This window comes from Delphinapterus leucas, chromosome 5 (assembly GCF_059928025.1).
Source record: "Delphinapterus leucas isolate spDelLeu-1000000601 "Yukka" chromosome 5, BTC_Dleu_Yukka2, whole genome shotgun sequence".
In the NCBI taxonomy this organism is placed as follows: Eukaryota; Metazoa; Chordata; class Mammalia; order Artiodactyla; family Monodontidae; genus Delphinapterus; species Delphinapterus leucas.
In genome coordinates, this window is record NC_143133.1 from 70,808,621 (window position 1) to 70,831,040 (window position 22,420).

Sequence of the window (22,420 nt, forward strand, 5' to 3'; positions counted from 1 at the left end):
CTGAGCAGGTAGTAAGGAGAAAATGTGACTCTGAAGGTCTAGACAGATATAGAAGGGCGAAGAGTCATACCCAGGTCTAATACTTTTAGACCATTAGAAAGGGGAGATGTTCTTGGCAGTTACTAGATGATAATGTATGGGGGGAACCCAAAGAAACCAAACAGAGGAGGAAGGGCAAGCTCTCAAAGAATGAATTGACTGCGCCCAAGGGGGCAAGAGCCAGTGAAATTACTGAAAGCTTCTTAAAGCTGCAGATAGACAGACAGTTCATTACAAGAATAATTAGGGAACCATGCCTTCAAGACTGGACAGCTATGTTAAGCTGCTATTGAAAATCTAGATATACTGGACAGGGTAAGATCTGGAAAAGATGAACTATGTTAAAAGGGAGCTGGGCAGTCCATAACAGGTTGAATCTAAGCCTAGGTTAGATGAAGACCTGATAGAAGAATACCTTTTAGATAGAAATTAACCAACTCAGGGGGATAAGGGTAGACAGGTTATTTGAACATAGAAGGTTTTGGTAGACCCAGGATCCACTGATTTCATATTTCTGGCTATGGGAGCCCTTGCAGAGGAAGATTATATGAGTCAGTTAGAAAAACATTGATGGCCAGAATGCAAAGAGGGACTGAAAGCAAAGCTCAGCAAGGAGTACTGGACCTGCATGGAATCCAAATGGAAAATAACCAAACTCAGAAATGGGTTGAAGCCTTTCAAACTCAGCAAGGTGTCCCTAGAGGAGGAGGGAACAAACAGAGACAGAAACAGCCTAGAAAAGAAAATATCTTTATAATTAGTAATATAAACTCTAGTATAAGGAAACAACCATTCCTAGCGAGGGAGGGACGAGGAGGGAATCAGAGTCCTCAAAAAATGTGAAAGATGGTAGGAGAGGAGAAATGATTCCATCAACCTTACCCAGTGAAGGGTTTCACAAGGTCCTGATCCAGAAGCACATTGTATGTTATCTGTGGACACTGAATACCCACAGTTGAGCATGTTCTCTTTCATCAGATCCCACCAGCCTCTAATTCATCATTCTGGCCTGCTTTCCTGCCCTTAGCATCTGTGAAACAGGAAGAAAACCTAAGATAACCCCGCCCCCTTTGGTTTAGCCAGTTCTAAGTTTTCTATAACTTATAACCAATAGAGTCCTATTAAATATAGAATACCTCCCAATAATTTTATACACAGTCCAGGAGATTGCAACTGCCATTACCACCCCAAGGCCAGGAAGGTAGTCTCTCTCGCTTAGGATGCTTTCTGGGTATCTACAAAGTACAAAAGTGGAGCCAGGAGTGTGGGATCCTAGCAAGTGTCACTTCCCTCCCCTCCTGACATGTTCTCTTTTCCAAATCTAACCACATGTGGTTTCTTCAACTATTGTTTAGATCAATTTAACTATATAGCTGCATTCACAAGAGAGAGAGAAATCTTTAGGGGCAGGAAAAGGCAGGGAAGCTGAAATCCAGAGCAGGAAGTGTGAAAATTGACACTGAGAGTCCTGGCAATTGGGGGTGAGGGGAGGAACGGGTTACTGGACCCCAAAATAGGCCCAACTACCGTGGGTCTTGGGTTTCAATGCCAAGGAAGGAACCTGAGAAAAGCTCTAGGCTGAGAGTTGGAGCTGAGAGCCTTGAATCAAGCCAGGGTGCTCAGAGGATCACATTCTCAGTGACAGGGGGATTAGAAAATGTTCCTCTTAAATAGCCCAAGGAAAGGACTAAGAAATGCATCTGTAAAAGTGAAAAAAATTAAAAGCTCTTATGAAAAATAAAAAATTCCAAGCCTGTCTCATGAGCAGGCCTGGGCACCCAATTTATACTATAGTCAAGGTGTAGAATTCTCAAGCTGTGAAACTAATATAAAAATAAATCCCAGACTGGTGATTCCACTAGGTGCCCGTCAGAAGCAAACCAAAACCACTCTGCATATCCATATAACCCTTCCCCACCCCCCAAATGAGCTCACAATAAAAAAAAATTAACAACACATGAGAAAGTGATCTGCCAAGTTGTGCTAAGAGGTGAAGGTAGAGAAATGGGCAAGTAAATAGTTCCCATCCTCATGGAACACACAATTTACCAGAGAAGAAACCAACTAAATAGCTATACAAATGTTCACTCAGTTCCAATTGCGATGAGTGCTATATAGAGTAAGCACCAGGTAAAGAATTGGGGGTAATGCAAAAAATGAACATCCAAAACCCACTTCTGCCTTTTTTTGTTAAAACTTAACATGTTCTTTGCAAATGACATGACCGATAAGGGGTTACTATCCAAAATATATAAACAGCTCATATAGCTCAACATCAAAAAAACAAACAACCCGATTAAAAAATGAGAAGACCTGAATAGACAAATTTCCAAAGAGGACATGCAGATGGCCAAGAGGCACATGAAAAGATGCTCCACATCGTTGATCATCGGGGAAATGCAAATCAAAACCACAATGAGATATCATCTCATGCCTGTCAGAATGGCTATCATCAAAAGTAACAAATGTTGGCAAGGATGTGGAGAAAAGAGGACCCTCCTACACTATTGATGGGAATGTAGACTGGTGCAGCCACTGTGGAGAACAGTATGAAGGTTTCTCCATAACTAAAAGGTTTCTCCAAAACTAAAACTGGAACTGTGGTGCATATATACAATGGAATACCACTCAGCCATAAAACAGAATGAAATAATGCCATTTGCAACAACATGGATGGAACTGGAGGGTATTATGCTAAGTGAAATGAGTCAGAGAGAAAGACAAACGTCGTATGTTATCACTTATATGTGGAATCTAAAAGGTACAACAAACTAGTGAATATAACAAAAAAGAAGCAAACTTACAGATATGGAGCACAAATTAGTGGTTAACAGTGGGGAGAGGGAAGAGAGAAGGGGCAGTATAGGGGTAGGGAATTAAGAGGTACAAACTATTATGTATAAAACAAGCTACAAGGATATACTGTACAACACAGGGAACATAGCAAATATTGCAATAACTATAAGTGGAGTATAAACTTTAAAATCGTGAATCACTATATGGTACACTTGTAACCTATATAATATTGCACATCAATTATACCTCAGGAAAAAAAAAACTCAACATGCTCAACTTAACTACAAGAGGGAGCAGTCTAATATTGAAAATATTTCAATGACAAGAGAAGTTAATGAATGTTTACATATAGGCACTCAAAACTGAATTACTAGAATTATGATTTCAGCCATAATAATTTACCTTCCCAGCTTCTTTCCACTGATGGTTCCCAATGTTTTTAATATGTTAATACATACATTATAAACTGTGCTAGAAGTTTCATAGTCATGACGAGAGTCCCAAAGATTAAGAATTACTTAACATTTCCTAAAATTGCAGGAAGATGATGAAAAAAAAGGCTTTGAGAGTACAGATCTCATTGGTCCATCCATCATATTTTTTTAATTTTGTTTTGACATCTTTCCACAGTTAGTATTCCCAACTAATAAAGCATTTTAAAAATCACGATGCAGTATTTCACAAAGAATAACATCTGTCAATTCTCTTGACTTTCTTTCCAGTGCTAAAGTTGTCTGCACTTTGAAACGAAAGCAAACATATAAATGATAAATGTTTTAAAATATGTACAATATTATGGATATATCTAATTTGCCTATGAAAAGGCAAACCTCTGGTTTGAAATTTAAAAAGGCTAAACTAATGAAAAGATGTCATTAAATGTTTAATAAAGTGCCTAATCTTGATGTACTGCCTTTTATCCTTTCCAAAGAAAATGCAATGAAGAATCACAGCTGTGAATTACATGATTATAAATAATCCTGTTTTCAATGGTAGAAGTTAGAGAATTCTCCTTTTGGAAGTATAAGAATAAATTGTGTATTAACAGTATACTAATTGTTTACTGCTTTCAAAAAAAAAGGTTGCCAAAAGATCGGCTATTACAAATAAACTTTGTTAGTGTAGATACAAAAACATAAAAAAAAAATCTCCTGAAATTATCAGCATTTACTGTTTTTCCCTTTTCTAAAAATTTGAAGCAACCACATATTTACAGAAAAGTTGGAAGCACAGTAAATACAAAGAGCTTTTTTTCTGAACCATTTGACACTAAGTTGCTAACTGGTTGCCCTATCCCTCTAGGATATGTTACTCCTACAAGCAAGGACATTCTCCTACATAACCAGAGGAAATTCCATTGATACACTGCTACCATCTGAATCTCAGAACCCATTCCAGTCTTGCCAAGTCCCAATAATACCCCTTAAACCAAAAAGGTCTAACTTAGAATCACGTATTACACCTAATTTTCATGTCTCTTTAGTCTCCTTCAGTCTTCTTCCACTTCCATGACTTTGACACTTTTGTAAATTACAGGCCAGGTATTGTGTAGAATGTTCCTTAGTAGTAGTTTAGGATTAAATTACATCTTTAGCAGAAATATCACAAAAGTGATACTACACGCTTCTCATTGCACCCTATCAATTTGTCCCTTTCCTGACGATAATCCCATCAACCACATGGTTGCCACATGGTATATGCCACACCTCCCATGTAATCAGTAAGTATTTTGTAGTGGAATATTGAAATAATATAAATATCCCAGCCCTTCAAACTTTCAGTTTATCTTTTATTGACATATGCCTGGGCTCTTGGTTTCCTATTTTATTCAATACTTTATTACGTGTACTATCATTATTATTTTTTATTTTATTTTATTTTATTTATTTTTGCGGTATGCGGGCCTCTCACTGTTGTGGCCTCTCCCGTCGCGGAGCACAGGCTCTGGACGCGCAGGCTCAGTGGCCATGGCTCACGGGCCCATTTTTGATGCTCAAATTGCCCTCCATTTGGCCAGTGGGAGCCAATTCAAGCTGGCTTCTGTGTCCTTTGAACTTGCCCACATCCTTCTTTGAGCACTTTCTTGCTTTCTGGAACAAGATGTTTTGGACTCATCTTGTACTTTTCTTGTCTCGCCCTTGGAATTAGCCATTTCTCCAAGGAGCCTGGTTTCTTTTTGCAGAAAATGGTATCTGAAACCAAGGTCTGGAGGTCCCTTGGAACTCACAGGGCGTGCTCATGGCTCTTAGCTTGCGGCTGTTCCTAGCCTCTCTCAGCAGACAGAGCTGGAGGGGAAAATGTATTTATACAGTGTGTGCCTTCAGGCGTGCACACACATACATATAGACGCTCACATCTATATTTATTTCTACATCTACCTTTATGTTGAAACATATACATTTATACCCGCATCTCTAATTCCAATCCCATTAGGGTTATAAATCTAGTTTTCTGCCTTTCTATATTTTAACTCCTTTTTCCAACAACAGAAAACCTGGCTTGTTCTCAGCTTATTTGATCAGTCTCCCAGTCTGTAAGGACTCTCCCACTATCCCGACCACATCACCTGCGGAGGTGCCACGCTCACCCTGCCCAGCGCTCCAACATTCCCCGCTGGCTGCCCCGTGTCCACGCCTTCCTCATCCTGCTCAGCTCTGACCCTCCGCCTTAAGCCGAACTCCCTCCCACCCTCTTCATCCAACCTGGGCTCCTATACGTCCCACAGGTCACCCCTCCACGGCGATGCTGTCCTCAACATTTGGGTTCTAAGCCACTGCACTACCCGTCAGGGCACCTCGGAGGCACCTTGCTCTGCTCCCCGACCAGATTCCGGGCTCAGTTGCTCAGCAAAGGGGGAGGAAAAGGAGAATCCATGCAAAGGTTTGAGGTCTATAGAAAGCAATCAATGTTATTCTTTTTCGGCAGGCGGACTCTCAACCACTGCGGCACCAGGGAAGCCCTCAACTACTTTAAAGTCACTAGCTTGTGAGGATGTGTGTCGTGTGTGTTTAATGTTTTATGCTAAGGCAGCCAGACCATCGCAGAAGCTCTGCACTCATTACTTCCCATCAGAGTTGACCTACTTCCCCGCCTCACAACAGAGCATGCAGAAAAGGCCAAGTTGGATAATTTGTTGCATTTTCCCTTTGTCTTGGGGAAACAAGGCCTATTAAGGGGAAAAGGCCAAGTTAATTTGTTATATTTTCCCTGGGTCTTGGAGAAATGTGAGTGGAGAAACAACAAACATTTTAAAAGAAAAAAAGAAACACTTTTACAAATTAAAAAAATAATAAGTTAAAAGTTTGTTTTAATTATTTTAAAAAATTAAAATAGTTATCCTATGGGTTTTGTTTACTTCCCATAGGGAGAATAAATAATTTTTCTGGAGAGAAGATATGTCTCACCTGTCGGGAAAGCTTTCTTTAAGGAAGCAGGGGAGAGAGTCGTCAGCTTGTAGGAATTTCTGACACAGAATTATTGGAGAATACTGCTAGTTAGGAGTATATATTTCTTATCCAGAGAGCATTTTTGTTCCTCTCATTGACATTCAGCTGACAGAGGTAAAGTTAAAACACTACAAACAAAACTGTTGGTGTTCAATGTCATTGCAGCACTATTCACAATAGCCAAGACACGGAAGCAGCCTAAATGCCCACTGAAAGATGAATGGATAAAGAATATATGGTACATATATACAATGGAATATTACTCAGCCATAAAAAGAATGAAATAATGCCATTTGCAACAACATGGATGGACCTTGATATTATCATACTAAGTGAAGTAAGCCAGACAGAGGAAAACAAATATCATACGATATCGTATGTGGAATCTAAAAAATGATACAAATGAACTTATTTACAAAATAGAAATAGACTCACAAACATAGAAAACAAACATGGTTACTAAAGGAGTGGGATAATTAGGAGTTTGTGATTAACATATACACACTACTATATATAAAACAGATAACCAACAAGGACCTACTGTATAGCACAGGGAACTATACTCAATATTTTGTAATAACCTATAAGGGAAAAGAATCTGAAAAAATATATATGTATGTATGTAAAACTGAATCACATTGCTGTACACCTGAAACTAACACAACATTGTAAATCAACTGTACTTCAATTAAAAAAGAAAAGGAAAACAAATCAAACAAAAAACACCGTTTGTGCCATGGGCAGGGAGTTATTAGGCAAGCTGGAGTTGTCCCCAGGAACCCAGACCTCGGAACTGGGCGCATATACCAGTCCTCTCCTTCCAAGATGTCACCAAGGACACCTTCAGAAAGGCTCATCTCTGCTTTAATTTCGGGAAGGTTGGGGAGCTCAGCTGTAATGTTATTCAGAAAAAGGCAGAATAAAAATCAGGATAGGCCAGGTTTAGGACTAGAGTTACCAAGTCAAGAATTTACATTAAAAAACCATAAAGACCAGAGGGAGCGAGGGAGCTGGTCTCTAAAGTTTGGCAGAACTCTTCTACAGAATGAAACCGGACAAACACCGCCGCTCCCGGCGTGAGTCTCCCACCTCTGCCCCCGTGGCCGCAATTGGCCACCCCAAGTAGGCAGCTGGGTGTGAGAGCTTTCAGGGGCCTCCCCAGAGCTTTTTTTAACCTGGTATTTTCTGCTTATAGACTTTCCACAGGGCAACCCCAGGTCCGGGGGCGAGGGGGATTCTCTTCAGCTGGGAAATCTGAGAAGTCAACTGGCCTGTGGCAAAGGAGATATTTTTAGCCGAGGCTTGGGTATCTCGGGAGTGCCATCTACTTTAGACCGCAGGGTGGGAGACACAAAACAGAGCTAAGCAAGGGGACTGGGGCGACTCTGCATTTTCTTAGCAACGACTGCGGAGCTTACCTTGGAAGAAGATTCTGTGTGTGCTCTGGTGGGGTGAGGAAAGCCGGCCGGGCGTCTTCTTAGCAATGGGGCTACACCCTCCCCGTGGAGGCGAGGCCCGGAAGTCCCGCCTTCACGCCACGTATTCGCAGGGTCTCTCCCAATACCTATCTGCTCACCTGCCCACCTGCCTGCCTGCTGCATTGGCATCACCTGAAACTCCTTAGAAATGCAAATTTGGGGCCCCATCTACTAAGTTAGAAACTCTGGCAGTAGGACCCGGCCATCTGTGTTGCATCAGGCCCTGCAGGTGATTCTCAGGCATGCTAAACCTGGAGGATTACTGGCCTAATCACACGGTCACAAACTTCCCTAGATAAAGGTACAAGAACAAAACTTTATCCCTATCAAACCCACACGGCAGTACATCGTTTTAAATTAAGAGACATTATTTTCAGCACATTTTTAGATTGACAACATTGAGCAGATAGTAAAGAGAGCCAATAATTCTTGGTAAACTTTTGTTTTTCTCCTGTGTACCTTACCCTTTCTCTCCCAGCTGAGTTTTGCTATCAAAGATTGCAACTGAGTCAGAGTAAGAAACAGCCCCCAGTGCTCGGGGCGGATGGCAGTCCCACACAGCAACCCTAGAAATGGGTACACCGGGCAGGCTGCAGGGAAGCCAACTGAAATTGTCTAAGATGATGTAGCCAGGGGAACGTCTCCTCCAAAGAGTCTGGGAACTAACATTAGAGTATTCCTAATGAATTAGCTTCCTATGGCTGCTGTAACAAATGTGACCCGTGGCCTCCAACAACACAAATTTATTTCTCTTACATTTCTGGAGGTCAGACGTCTGAAATCAGTTCCACCTAAAGTCAAGGTGTCATCAGGGTTGCCTCCTTCTGACCTCTTTGAGGAGAGGATCTGTTTCCTTGCCTTTTTCAGCTGTTAGTGGCTGCCTGTCTGTATTCCTTGGCTGCTGGCCCTTCCTGCATCTTCAAAGCACATCTCTCTAGTCTCTACATCCATCCTCTCATTGCCTTCTCCTCTGACTGACCCTCCTGCCTCCCTCTAATAAGGACACTGTGGTCCCAACAGTTCCTCCCAGGTAATCCAGGACAATCTCCCCATCTCAAAATCTTAGCACACAATCTAATCACAGCTGCAAACCCCCTTTTGCCTTATAAGGTGCCATTCACAGGTCCTGAGGATTAGGATATGGATATATTTGTGGGTCCATTATCCAACTTACCACACTCCCTATGGCCCTGTACTATCTAATACGGTAGAGACACTGGCCACATGTGATTATGGAGCACCTGAAATGTGATTCATCTGAATTGAGATGTGCTGTAAGAGTATTGAAATTTGAAGACTTAGTATGAAAAAAATAGGTAATGTATTTCATTCACAATTTTTATATTGATTCCATGTTAGAATTGCAAAATCTTGGATACAGTGAGTTAAATAAGACATATTAAAATTAAATTAATCTGTTCTTTTTGCTTTTTCAAACGTAGACAATTTAAAATTACCCACGTGGCCGACATTACATTTCTATTGGACAGCGCTGCTATAGACCACAAAGGAAGCAGGGTGATATTAAATTTCAATAGTTTTATTTGTGTCTTACTCATAGTTATAAGGGAGCCTAGACATTGAAAGCAATATGTCTTCTTTCAACCTTCTCTAGGGAGAGCAACTGACTGCACAGAATTGAGATTTCAAATCAAGAGGGATGTTATATAGGGACATACACAACTAAATTCTCCACTAGATAACAGTAACCAAAAAAAATAATAATAACCTAGCAGCTCGTGTTCTTACAAAGCACTTTCTTAAAGCATAATTTTGCTGAATCCTCAATCACAATCCTGTGAGAGGAATATTGTTCCCATTCTTCAGAGAAAGAAACTGAGCCTAAGGGAAATTTACCTGCTGGAGTGGCACCCATCTAATAACTGATGGATAAGAACTCAAGCCACGTTTGTGTGCCACAGTGCCCAGGGCTACCTTGAGCTTATCTTGGCTTGGGGTTAATGACTTAATCAAGCTCACTCTACTTCCTGAATTATTTTATATCTAATCTTCCTAAATTTCAGAGATCCCAGAATTCTCCCTCTTCACCTGAAAATTTTGTTCCTTTGCCAATCTGAACACATTTTTGTGATTATTTATTAACTGTGAACGCAGAGGGGTGTGTGTCCTACCTAGTTATTTAAGGAAGAGGACTTTATCCTGTGTCGAACTCCTCAGCTAGAGGCATACCTGCTACTAAAACCAGACAAAGACACCACCGAAAGAGAAAATTACAGGCCAATATCTTTGATGAATATAGATGCAAAAATTCTCAACAAAATATTAGCAAAGTGAATCCAACAACACATAAAGAAGATCATACACCACAATCAAGTTGAATTCATCGCAGGGTCACAAGGATGGTTCAACATACACGAATCAATGTGATACACCTCATCAACAAAAGAAAAGACAAAAACCACAGGATCGTCTCAATAGACACAGAAAAAGCATGTGACAAAATTCAACAGCCGTTCATGATAAAAACTCTTACGAAAGTGGGCATAAAGGGAACATACCTCAAGATAGCAAAAGCTATTTATGACAAACCCACAGCCAACATAGAGGCGTGCCTGGCCCCCAGCTTGATGTGGACCATCTGTTGGAAGGCCCCCAACACAAATGACTGTCTCTCCCCACCCTTTCCACCACCCACAAGCTGCATGCCTAGGTGAAAGGCTCAGACCTGACTTAGAGCCAGAGAAGATATCCCCAGACAAACCTGGCCTCTGGTGAGCAGATTTCCTCTGCTCAGTCTTCCTTGGAGTGGAACAGGCCATGTCGCACTTTGGCAGAGGTTGCTGTGAGAAGAACTGGCAAAGCCCCACAAAGAGGGAAGCAGATGTCAAGGTCAGCTAGGATGCCCCTTACCCAGCAGCACTTCTCGACTGTCGGAAAGGGAGGAGGGAAGTAAAAAGGAAAAGGGTACGATGTGCTGCTCATTTTCTCTGCAACACGAAAATCTCAGCTTTTAGATCTAGAAAGGCCCTTGGAGAGTGTCTAGTCTAACAACCTCATTTTACGCGTGAGGAAACCAGGATCAAACAGGTTAACTGACTTCTTTCTATAAAGTCTCCCAGCAACTTAGTATCAGGTAAAGACTGGAGCTCCCTTTTCTGATCGTTTTCAACTTGGACAAAATTGCTTTAAAGGATCACAGACAAGTATTAAGTAAAATCACACAGCTTCGATTTCCAAACCACGCTGCAGAGAAGAGGCACCTTGCTTGCAGGCTGAGACTCTGAAATAGGCACTCAAAGCTGAAAGTCATGTACAGTCAAAATAATCCTTGAAAATCCTTAGGAAAATGCCACATTGGAGACCAATATAACTTCTGTCAATCAACCCCACACAGTCAGTTTTTCCAGAGATGGAACAGGCTCCACAGTTGAGTACCAGATTAATTGGCTTGAGGTTAGAGGACAAAAAGGCACAGATCTTTAAACACAGGACCACACGTAAGACGGCAAGCTGGATACATATAAAAGGCACCAGAGTTCTGAAATTAACAGCAGATCCCCTTCTTTTATCCCCTGCTCTCACTCCAGGGCACTGAGCAGAACAACAGGCAAAGTGACTCATGCTACTTAAAGAGTTCTCTCTTCCCCACGCTCCTGATTTAGTGTTTACTGCTTAATTAGAAGCTAAGCTTCACATGCGCATGAATCTCTATTTTGTTCATTTGTGAATCCCAAGTGCCCGGTACTGTGCCTGGCACATAAATGTGTGTTGAATAAATGGATAAATCTACTCCTCTTTTTGTCCAGGCTACGTAGTTGAATTCTTGTAAGTTGATGTTATTTTGTTCTAGCACGTAGCTCATAACCTCTCGGGGTGTTATGTTGCCCTAGCCAGAAAAATTCACATTGAACTGTTCATAGAGATTGTTCAGTACTCATGGGGTTCATGGAGCCCAAGATTAAAATTTCCTGGTGCTATCAACCTTTAAGATGCTGCTGTGACACTTTAGCAGAATGACCTTCTTGGCTTTGGAGAGACTGACGTCGTTTACTTTCATAACTGCACAAGGACTTTTCTTTACAACTCTCCCAAATACTGGAAACAAAAGGTACTCTTTAAATGTTCAGCCCAGAAGCTCAAAGGGGACCTGGGCTAAGCTCAAACTCGTGGCGCCAAAATGATCTTCACAACCCTCCGCTGTATTTCCTGACCTACTCCTAAGCCGGCCTGTTGACCGACCGGCCCTTCTCCACAGATGTCCTCTTGAGATGCTTGCAGGTTTCAGCACTGATACTGAATGGCCAGATGGATCACCTACAGGACCACCCTGGATCCCCAGCTAGCCCTATCAAGCATTGACACTACACCTGTCACCACCAGCTCTGATGGTTTGGACCCAGAGAAATGTACGGCAGGAGAATATTCAAACAGCTGTTGTAAGGTGAGCTGATGGGGGCAACTGCCAGCAGGCTGAGAGGAAAACATAATTTACGGGTATCCTTCAGCAGAGCTCAGAGCCAAGCAAACACCGCTGCAGAACCCCCAGGGATGCGGCAGACAGACACACTGGTGCTCCAGGACAACAGCGGCTCTTTCTGAGCAAAGAGAAAGAAGGAGAGACCAGAGACAGGGCTGGGGACAGTGACGGGCTCAGGAAAGGGCAGCTGACTCAGTAATCCAAAAGTGAGCCAACCCATGTACTACACACCCACATGGAAAGCACATATAATCTCCCAACCTGCACGGTGATTGTCTGCCTATAAGAATAATAAATATTATAGACTATGCTCTAAAGCAGATTTAGCAAAGTCCCAGAAACAGAATAAACTCAAGGCAGGGAAAGGATTACCTATCTATGCATCTGTACTGGCTTGAACAGTGTCCCTCAAAAATTCATGTCCACCAGAACCACAGAATGGGACCTTAGTTGGAAATAGGGTCTTTGCCTTTGGAATTAGTTACGGTGACATCATACTGGATTAGGGTGAGCCTTAATCCAACAAGACTGGTGCCCTTAGAATAAAAGGGGAGAACAGAGACACAGGGAAGAAGGCCATGTGACTATAGAGGCAGAGATTAGAGGGATGCAGCTACAAGCCAAATGCCAAAGAGTGCCAGCAATCACCAGTAGCTAGGAAGAGGGGAGGAAGGATCCTTTCCTAGAGCCTTCAAGGGACATAGCCCTGCAGACATCTTGATTTTGGACTTGTAGCCTCCAGAACTGTTAGCAAATAAATTTTCAGTGTTTTTAAGTCACCAGGTTTGTGGTAACTTGTTACAGCAGCCCTAGGAAACTAATACAGCATCTCTCTATTTTAGCTATCTTCAAATACATTTCTGTATAGTCATTCATTCACAAATAGTTAATTTGCACGAATTCTGTCCCAGGCACTCTTCTAGCAATGAACAAAAGCAAAGAAAAATCTCTGCCCCCATGAAGCTTATATCTCAGAGTAGGAGGAGACAGAAAATAATCAAAATAAAGAAGTAAAATACATAGTCTGTCAAATGGTGATAAGTTCAGTAAGGGGTCCTATGGCATGAGGTGGAATATTCGTTTTCAATTTGAATAAATTAACCATTCTCAGAGGATTCTGATCCAAACATTGAACCTAAGATTCTAGTACAGACAGTCCTTGACTTACGGTTTTTCTGCTTTATGGTGGTGTGAAAGCGATACGCATTCAGTAGAAACCGTGCTTTAAATTTTGGATTTTGATGTTTCCCTGGGCTAGTGGTACATGGTAAGCTACTCTCTTGTGATGCTGGGAGGGGTAGCGAGCCGCAGCTCCCAGTCAGGCAATCGATCATGACGGTGAACAACTGATGCACTTACAACAGTCCTGTACCCAGATGACCATTCCGTTTTTCACTTTCAGTAATTACTGAAATTTACTGATTCAGTAAATTACCTGAGATATTCAACACTTTATTATAAAACAGGCTTTGTGTTAGATGGTTTTGCCTAATTGTAGGTTAATGTAAGTTTCCTGAGCATATTTAAAGTAGGCTAGGCTAAGCTGTGATGTTTGGTAGGTAAAGTATATTAAATGCATTTCAACTTATGATGATATTTTCAACTTATGAAGGGTTATTGGGACATAACCCCGTTGTAAGTCAAAGTAGATCTGTATTGTCATTCTTGGGGAAAATGGTACAACACGTAAAGGTACATAGGGGAGAGAAGAGCCTCACTCTACTATATCAGAGTTTCTGCTCTAAAACCAGGAAAACCATCAGCCATAAAGCTCACTGTGAAGGGAAAAGAACAATTCATTAGCAAAAATCATCAAGGCTAAGGGTAGAATTTCTAAGGATTTTGTGACTAATACACACACTTGTTGGCTGATTTATAATAAATGTTAAATATAAAAATTATTATGTGATTATATAAATTATGTAAATCATAAATAGTCATTTACCATTCAACAAATGCCCTGGCAGTGATTCAGCTATGCAAAACCACTCTTAAGAGAAAAAGAAGCAAAGGGAGCGCTGGACAGGAAAACTTTTATCATCCAAGAGTCTCATTAAATTATCACTCAAGCAAATTGAGCTATTTGTAATGAGGTGGATAGACCTAGAGTCTGTCATACAGAGTGAAGTAAGTCAGAAAGAGAAAGACAAATACCCTATGCTAACACATATATATGGAATTTCAGGGAAAAAAATGTCTGAAGAACCTAGGGGTAAGACAGGAATAAAGACACAAACCTACTGGAGAATGGACTTGAGGATATGGGGAGGTGGAAGGGTAAGCTGTGACAAAGCGAGAGAGAGGCATGGACATATATACACTACCAAACGTAAGGTAGATAGCTAGTGGGAAGCAGCCGCATAGCACAGGGAGATCAGCTCGGTGCTTTGTGACCACATGGAGGGGTGGGATAGGGAGGGTGGGAGGGAGGGAGATGCAAGAGGGAAGAGATATGGGAACATATGTATATGTATAACTGATTCACTTTGTTATAAAGCAGAAACTAACACACCATTGTAAAACAATTATACTCCAATAAAGATGTAAAAAAATAATAAAAAATAAAGACACACACACAAAAAAAATTATCACTCAAGCAAAAGAAAACTCTAGAGCTAAGAGAACATTCCTCGGTGAAAGAGATGTTCTGTCCACACTGTCTAATACAGTAACCACTGGTCACATGTGATTATTGAGCACTTGAAATGTGGCTAGTGAGACTGAAAAACTGAATTTTTAATTTAATTTTGATTAATTTAAGTAACCGCATTAATTAAATAACCACATGTGGCCAGTAGCTACTCTATTGGAGAGAACAGCTGTAGAATCACAGAAGGCTGGCTGTGGAGACAAACCTGAGAGACTCATAAATGTGAGATGGGACCAGCTCCACAAATAAAAACAGGTAAGGGAGCCTTCACAGAATGTATAACTGTTATGTAGAGTTTTTCTAGGACATATTTATTTCCTTAATGCTCACCAGGCCCTTACAGATATTCAGCGGTATTATCCCCGTCAGCTGGAAGAGGAAATCAAGGTTCAGCAAGATTCTTTGACTTGCCCAGGGCCTTGCAGCTTTTAATGGCTAGAGCCAGAGATGTGAATTTGGCTTTGACACCAAAATACATACTCTAGCCACCAAGGCACTCCATTTATAGCACCTTTCACTCTTGTGATGTTTTCCATTCAATCCACCCTCTCTGAACAGTCTGAAACACAAAAGTGTGTGTGTACACATATGTGTGTCTGAGTAGATTCTGAAGAACAGGTTAAGTCTGAGAGTTACCTCAGTTCTTAGTGTGGATCAAGTATTCGGTACAAATCAATATCCTCTAGACAACCAGCCCCATTCTCCACTTAATCAGGTAAGAACAGGATGCATGAATGCATGCTTGTTGACTAACTTACTAAGGCCAAAGTGGCACGTTAAATAAACCCTTCTTCCTTGGACACATTCAGCAAAAATTCTATAACCCAGCTTTTCTGGTCCTCAAGGAGCTCCCATTCCCCCCAGCCATAGACAAACTCAGACCACAATCACACCTGGTTGGTGGTGGAGGCACTGATGCCTGCTGTTCTCTTATTAGTAAGATTTCTGCAGCGTTGTGAAGAAGGTTTCTAATGGGACTAATTTTGCATCTTTTTAAGAAAGTTTCACTATGCCCAGAAATATACTTGATGAGATTAATAAAGCAATTCTTATTTGTCTCTTTAACCTCCTGGAAGGTTTAGCTGAGTCTTTCATCACTGTACTATACACCTATCCTGCAAGGAACGGTCTGGGAAGAGTCCTTTCCCCAAAATAAAGCTTTACAGCATTTCCAGGTTTTGAGATTTATGTCATCCCATACCCAACTAACTCTGAAAACAGTTCATCCCAGTGTGACTCTCGGTGTCCTGGGAAGAAGTCTATGGAAAGCCTGACTGCTCAGCCCAGCAATCACACATGTCTCTGCAGACAGCTAGTCTAACCTCTCAAGCCGCAGGAACCTCGTTCGAGGGACTGATTTCTAGCCTAATTTCCGCACAACAAAACTACTGACACCAAATAATACAAACAAGCTGGTGAATGTTGTGCTGTGACAAAAACTGATTTTATAATGGTTATTTCCAAAACTAATGTGTTGTGACATCTTTAATTTCAACACCTTCAGCCAAAATGTGTGTCTTTGGAAAATGATCACCAGTAAGTCCTGACTCCGCTCCCTTTCTGGTAGCAGTCGGCATTCCTTTGCAGAGTTTTGATTCCATCAGTAAATTACTGAATACTTTACCAATGGGGTGGGGGCCGAGGGGAGACTACAAACTACAGATGGACACAGAGAAGTCGTCGCGGTCTTATTGAAGAGTGAGCTCGTCTTTGTAGTGCATTGTTCTCAGAAGTCTCCCGCGGAAGGAAAGCTCTACTTTACGAATTGCCGGGACAGCTTCCCTGGGAACGCCCAGCCGGGCCGCTTCCCTGATGAGCTCGCAGCTCTGAGCGCGCAGGGCTCGGTCCCGGGAATGACAAGCAGAGCAAAAAGCGCCTACACCGCCATCCACCGGCCCCGAGCGGGTGGCACCCGGAGTGGAGAGCTCGCCACGAGAGCTGGGGAAGAATCCCGGCAGGATCCGACCCAACACCACCTTCCTCCCACAAGCGCAGCCCTGCGTGCCTGCCCCGAGAGCGGTCCCTGATCCCCGGCTCCGCGCAGCTGGGACCACGCCGCAGCGAATGGATTCCGGGACCCTCCTGACACCGAAGAAGGAAGGCAGCGCTCAAAAGAGACCCGGTTCCTGGGGGCTCAGGCCAGTGAGGACCTGCCGTGGTGCTCTTCCCTATCATTCCTCTCTCGAACCAGGGGCAACGTTGTCCCTTCCCAGAACAGGATCGGAGCCCGCCAAACCCGGAGTAGCTCGAACCCGCAGCCCCTACCCCAGCCCCGCCCCCCCATGGCGGCCGGCGCCCGGTGTGCCCGGGCGGGTACTCGCCGCAGACGAAGTTTGCGCGCAGGGTACGCAGGAGTTCCCAGCACCCTGCAAGGGGCAGCGCTCAGATGGTCCAAGGATAACCGACACCGCTGGTTGCAGGGGAACCGGACGCGAGTCCGGGCTCTAAGAGGGATGAAGACCCAGGCGCGCGCGACCGGGAAGGGAGGCTTACGTCTGGGGCAAGCGAGGCTGCGCGGTCCTTCCAGGTGCCGGGCGTCGGCGCAGAAAAGAAGCCGCGGACCCCCAAGGGGCTGGTTCCGACGGCTCCTTCAGCAGCCTTCTCAGGCGCACTGGCGCCGCCGAGTCCACTTGATGCGTGGAGGGCGCCCCTGGCAAGGAGAGCGTGGTCTCCGGACCGACCCGACCCGAGCGTTAAAGGAAACACTACCCATGACCCTGGGAGGGTCCCGGACGCTGGGCGACCGGGATGGAGGGCCGTGCGCCCGAGGACTGGTTACAGGGCGCTTAGCGTGGCGCTGCGACAGCCGAAGCTCACCGACGGCAGGGCAAGAAGGTGGCACCCGAGGGGAGGAGGGGGCGGGACGAAAGGGATTGACCCTAAATTCATCCGGACCGAGAGGTCATGCGACCTGTTCGGCGGCAAAGCGCGGTTCGTGTATCTTACCTGCTCCGGGGCCCCGGCCGGGCGGTAGCGCTCTTCCGGAGCGCGGGCGGGGTACTGTTTCGTGGAAAACATGTCTCGCTTTTTCCTCCGTCCGCTCTTATCCTGGTCACTTTTCTCTCCTCTGCGTGCCCCTGGGAGAGGCACTACGGATGCCTTGCCTCTCGCTCAGGAAGAGACAAGTTGAACTTCAAGGGACAGGGGCTCCACATTTTGTCTGCTCGACAGATCCCACCTCCCTTCACTCCCGTCTCTGGGTCCCACCCATAAGAACCCTTAATGACAGATCCTCTACAACCCCACCTCTTTGCATTCAAATAAGTTATTCTTCAGGGTCAGAGGGGAAGCCAAGCGGACTGCGGGTCCCCCCACCCATGCCCACCCCCAAACTTACGCCCCGCGACGGCAGCACGAAGAGGACAAGACCTGAGCGTTTGGGCTGTGGGAGACCGAGTAATTGGGAGCAAAGGAGTAACTTGTCGGCTCTCCCAAATCTCATCACATCCTAGACCATTCTCTTTTGGCCAGAGCGTAGCCAAGTAAAAAATCAGAATAACTGCAGGCACTGGCAATTAAACGGCAAGATTTTTATCTCAACAAAGGTTTACGTTTCTAGGGCCAGCATTATTTGCTTTAGGCAAATGGAAACTAGCTTCTCTGTTTAGGGAAGGAACTGCTTTGCAAGAGTGCCTGAGACTTCGCTGAGGCTGCAGGGACCCGGGAGGGAACCTGAGCCTGCTTCCATAAACCTAGCAGCGATTTCCTGCGGAGAGCAATCACAGGCTGAATCCTAGGGGCCAACAGCTCTGTGCCTTTCTGTCACTCACCAGCAGCCCCTCTTCCTCAGGCAGCGTCAAGGAGGCACTGCAGGTATTTACAATGGTAGAGACTACCATTTGAAGCCCAAGTTGTTGTATGTTTGGCAGAAAACGACTACGCTTGAGTTTCTCTTAGAAATATATATTTTTTAATCCAACTTTAGTCAAGATCTAAGGAAAATTTTAAAAAATCACTCGAGGTTATTGAATAAATCCATCTCCATTATCCTGGCAGAGGCTATGCATAGTCAACAAAATATGTATCAGGCACTTGTTCCTTGAACATTATAGCTGGGGGAGGGGTGTATAACTTGTAAAATTGGGGGGGGAATCGGTATTTTGTTTCTGAAATGAAGTGAGAAAGAAAATATTGCAAGTACATAGTACAACAGTTGAAATAGGGAGTTGAAGTGACCAGCCCGTTTTAAGTTTACACAGCTAGCAAGTGCTGAGCTGGAATTCCGCAGAGATGTAATTTCAGGACTGTGTTCTTCTAAGATACTGCCTCATCACACGTCATTGTCATCACCACAGGGACACCAGTCTGAAAATCAAAAGACTAGGCGATTTGTCTGCCAACTCTACCTTGAGCAAATCCCCTAGTCTTTCTGGGCCAGTTAACTCAGTCTGTAAAACAAGGGTTGGATTCAATCCTCAAGGTTTCTACAGGCATTCTGACGCCAAGTATGAATTGCTATTCACCTCCTTTCTCTTCCACTTTCTGCCCTCTAGTGGAGGTGTTAAAGGAACTGTGAAATTTAAGTAGCTAAATCAGTGAATTTGAGATAGCTAGGGTAAATAAGTCTTCTCTTTCACTACTATACAGTACTGTTCTTCAGAGAGCCAAAGCTGATTGCACTGGTGAAACAGCATTCTTTAAACTTCCTTTTAACAAGAAAACCCAACCAGTTCTAGGCACCAACGGCATCAGAGTAAATATTTGAGGTAGTCTTTGCATGAGGGCAAACAGGTATTTTTATATTCTTTGTAACAGACTTCTGTAATGTAAGGAATCATAACAAATGTTAGAAATCTCATAACATATGTGAACTAATTTGAATATGCAGAGGGCTCACAGTAATCTTCAATGACCTATTTGAATTATTCCTTTTTAAAAAATTTGCCACATTTGCTTTTCAACTTAAAGTGACAACCATCATCTAGTTTCTTACATTTCATCTTACAAAAAGAAACATTTATGGCCTTTTGAAATTTTTATCGTCCAGTATTTCAAACATATATCTAACTGATTAGATGGTTTAAAAGAAAGAACATAAACCTTAATGAGATTTATGGGAAAATTAACTTAAAGGTAGTGAGTATACTTCTGGAAAGGGTGATTTTACAGATTAACCTTTAGTCGCATTTCATGTACAGACCAATTTTAGTGCTTAGTACTAGAAATAATGGCAATTTGAGAAAAAGAAAGAGATATTTTAGAGAAGCAGCCAGCATCCCAGGATAAGAAGAGGAAAGCAGTGGCTAAAATAGATATGCTATCCCACGGCTTAACACTCATCTAGGATTTATTAGCTGCCAGATGAACAAAATTGAGTTTCTGCCCTCACAGAACTTCCTGGCATAATGAATACATTAAACTGGGACTTCCCTGGTGGTCCAGTGGGTAAGACTCCTCAATCCCAATGCAGGGGACCCGGGTTCAAACCCTAGTCAGGGAACTAGATCCCACATGCATGCCGTAACTAAGAAGTCCCCATGCCGCAACAAAGACCCGGTGCAGACTAAATAAATAAATAACTTAAAGATAAATAAATACATTAAACAAACCCAAATATGTAAACTATGGAAAAATACTTACAAGTAATATAGGACTATATTTCAGGGAGTCAGAATGTGATGTTTTTAGCTGAGATCTAAAGACGCAAAGCCTTTAAAATAAAAAATATATATATATATATATATTAAAGAATAGAGCAAGAAACAGGCGAATTGGACAATTACCTATTGCAGGGAAGGAGAGTTTACTTAAACTAAGAAGGGAAAACAACATGCCCATATCTGAAGTAATATACTCCAGCACACTGAAACATTCTGTATATGATAAAAGTAGGACGTGCAGACATTCTGTTTGCTGTATATAATATTTCTGGGTCATCAATCTCTTACTCTAATATACTAGTCGCTGGGAGAAGTAATAAGAACCGGCCCATAAAAAGTTTCAAAGGAATTTTATTTCTAGCACCCTCACACACCTAGTGCTAGCTCCCCCTCACCTCCAGGGCTGTCATTTGACTGCCCACATCCAGCCTAGTGTTCCTAGGGATAGTACCCCCTCAATGACAATGACCACGTGAGCAAAAACCAAGGTGCCTCAGTTTACAACTTGTTTTTTTTGACCTGTGAATCAATTTGTAAGAGAAGTTATGATGTTAAGTCACATTTATCTGTATTATTATAGCTAAGAATTTCTAAGCACTATGTGCCAGGCACTTCACAAAGTGACGTGTATACTTTGTTCAGTTTTTAATTCTTGAAACAAACCTAGTTTCCTTTGTTGTAAAATGAGAATAATAACAGCTCCGCTGCATAGGTTGTCATGGGGGTTAAGTAAATATAAAAAGTGCTTTAAAATAGTTGTAGACACATAATAATAGCTAACACTTACTGAACACTATTATTTCTCCTTGTTTCTATTTTACAGATGAGGAGGAAAGTACGTCTTACAAAAGTTAAATCTCACAACTAGAAAAGGGCAGAACCAGAATTGGAGCCCAAGCAATCTGTAACTAGACTGACCTCTTAACCCCTACCTCCTGTACAATTATTAAGACAGTAATGGAAAATGCCCCAAAAGTTTATGGCCTAGAACGACACTGTGAATTCACTCATTCATCCATCAAATAGTTATTGAGCGCTGCAGTGGGTTGAATTGTGTCCCTCCCCAAAATTAATGGCCAACCGAAACTAAATATGTAACTTTCCTTATTTGGAAAGAGGGTCTTTGCAGGTGCAATTAGGTAAAATGAGATTATACTGGAGTAGGGTGGGCCTTAACTACAGAGTGTGTTCTCCTCAGAGACAGAAAAGGACACACACAGACACGGAGAAGGCGGCCAAGTGGAAATGGAGGCAACACTGGAGTGACGTATCTATGAACCAAGAAACGCCAAGGATTGACGCCCAAAACCAGAAGCTAAGAGAGAGGCATGGAACGGTTTCCTTCTCTGAGTCTCCAGAAGGAACCAACCCTGCTGACATTATGATTTTGGACATCTGGCCTCCTGAACTGTGACAGAATAAATTTCTGTTGCTTCAAGCCACTTTCTTTGTGATAATTTGTCACGGCAGCCCATGGAAACTAATACCAGCATCTGCTATGTGGCTCAGCATGGTTCCCCACTCTGGAGTTACAGCAGTAAACAAAACTGCACCCCTGCCCTCACGGAGCTTTCCTTCTAGTGAAGGAGACAGACAATAAACAAATATAGAATACAGTGTTAGGCCCTATGTAGCGCTATGAGGAAAAAATATTGTATGAAGATAGAGAACACCAGATGAGGGTGGTAATTAGGGAATGTCTCCCTAGAGGCGTTTTAACCCGAATGAATCTGGATTGTGGAACTTTAGGCTGTATATGGGTAATTCTTCACAGCACCACTGAAATACATGCCCTTGCATTAACTGCAAATAAAACTTAGCAAGAACAGCAAATCAGCAAACAGACCTAAACTTGCTCAACAGACCAAGATTCTGAAACACATGAAAAGGGTTTCCCACAAAGGACACCCGTAAGAGTTTCCGGAAAGCAGAGGGGTTCCCAGCTCCACTCACTCCTGCCAAATTGTCATCTC

The 22,420-nt window shown here is 42.9% G+C and overlaps 1 protein-coding gene across 1 annotated transcript in view; it reads right to left on the minus strand.

The window, feature by feature from the left end:
* The window catches only part of CORIN (corin, serine peptidase), a 265,617-nt gene extending 247,693 nt beyond the window's left edge, over positions 1-17,924 (minus strand). Inside the window, 3 exon segments of the mRNA XM_089911890.1 lie at positions 17,341-17,491; positions 17,493-17,713; positions 17,716-17,924. Of these exon segments, the coding sequence (XP_089768016.1) occupies positions 17,341-17,491; positions 17,493-17,713; positions 17,716-17,865 (522 nt within the window). The 5' untranslated portion in view covers positions 17,866-17,924.
* Between the last annotated feature and the right edge of the window lie 4,496 nt (positions 17,925-22,420).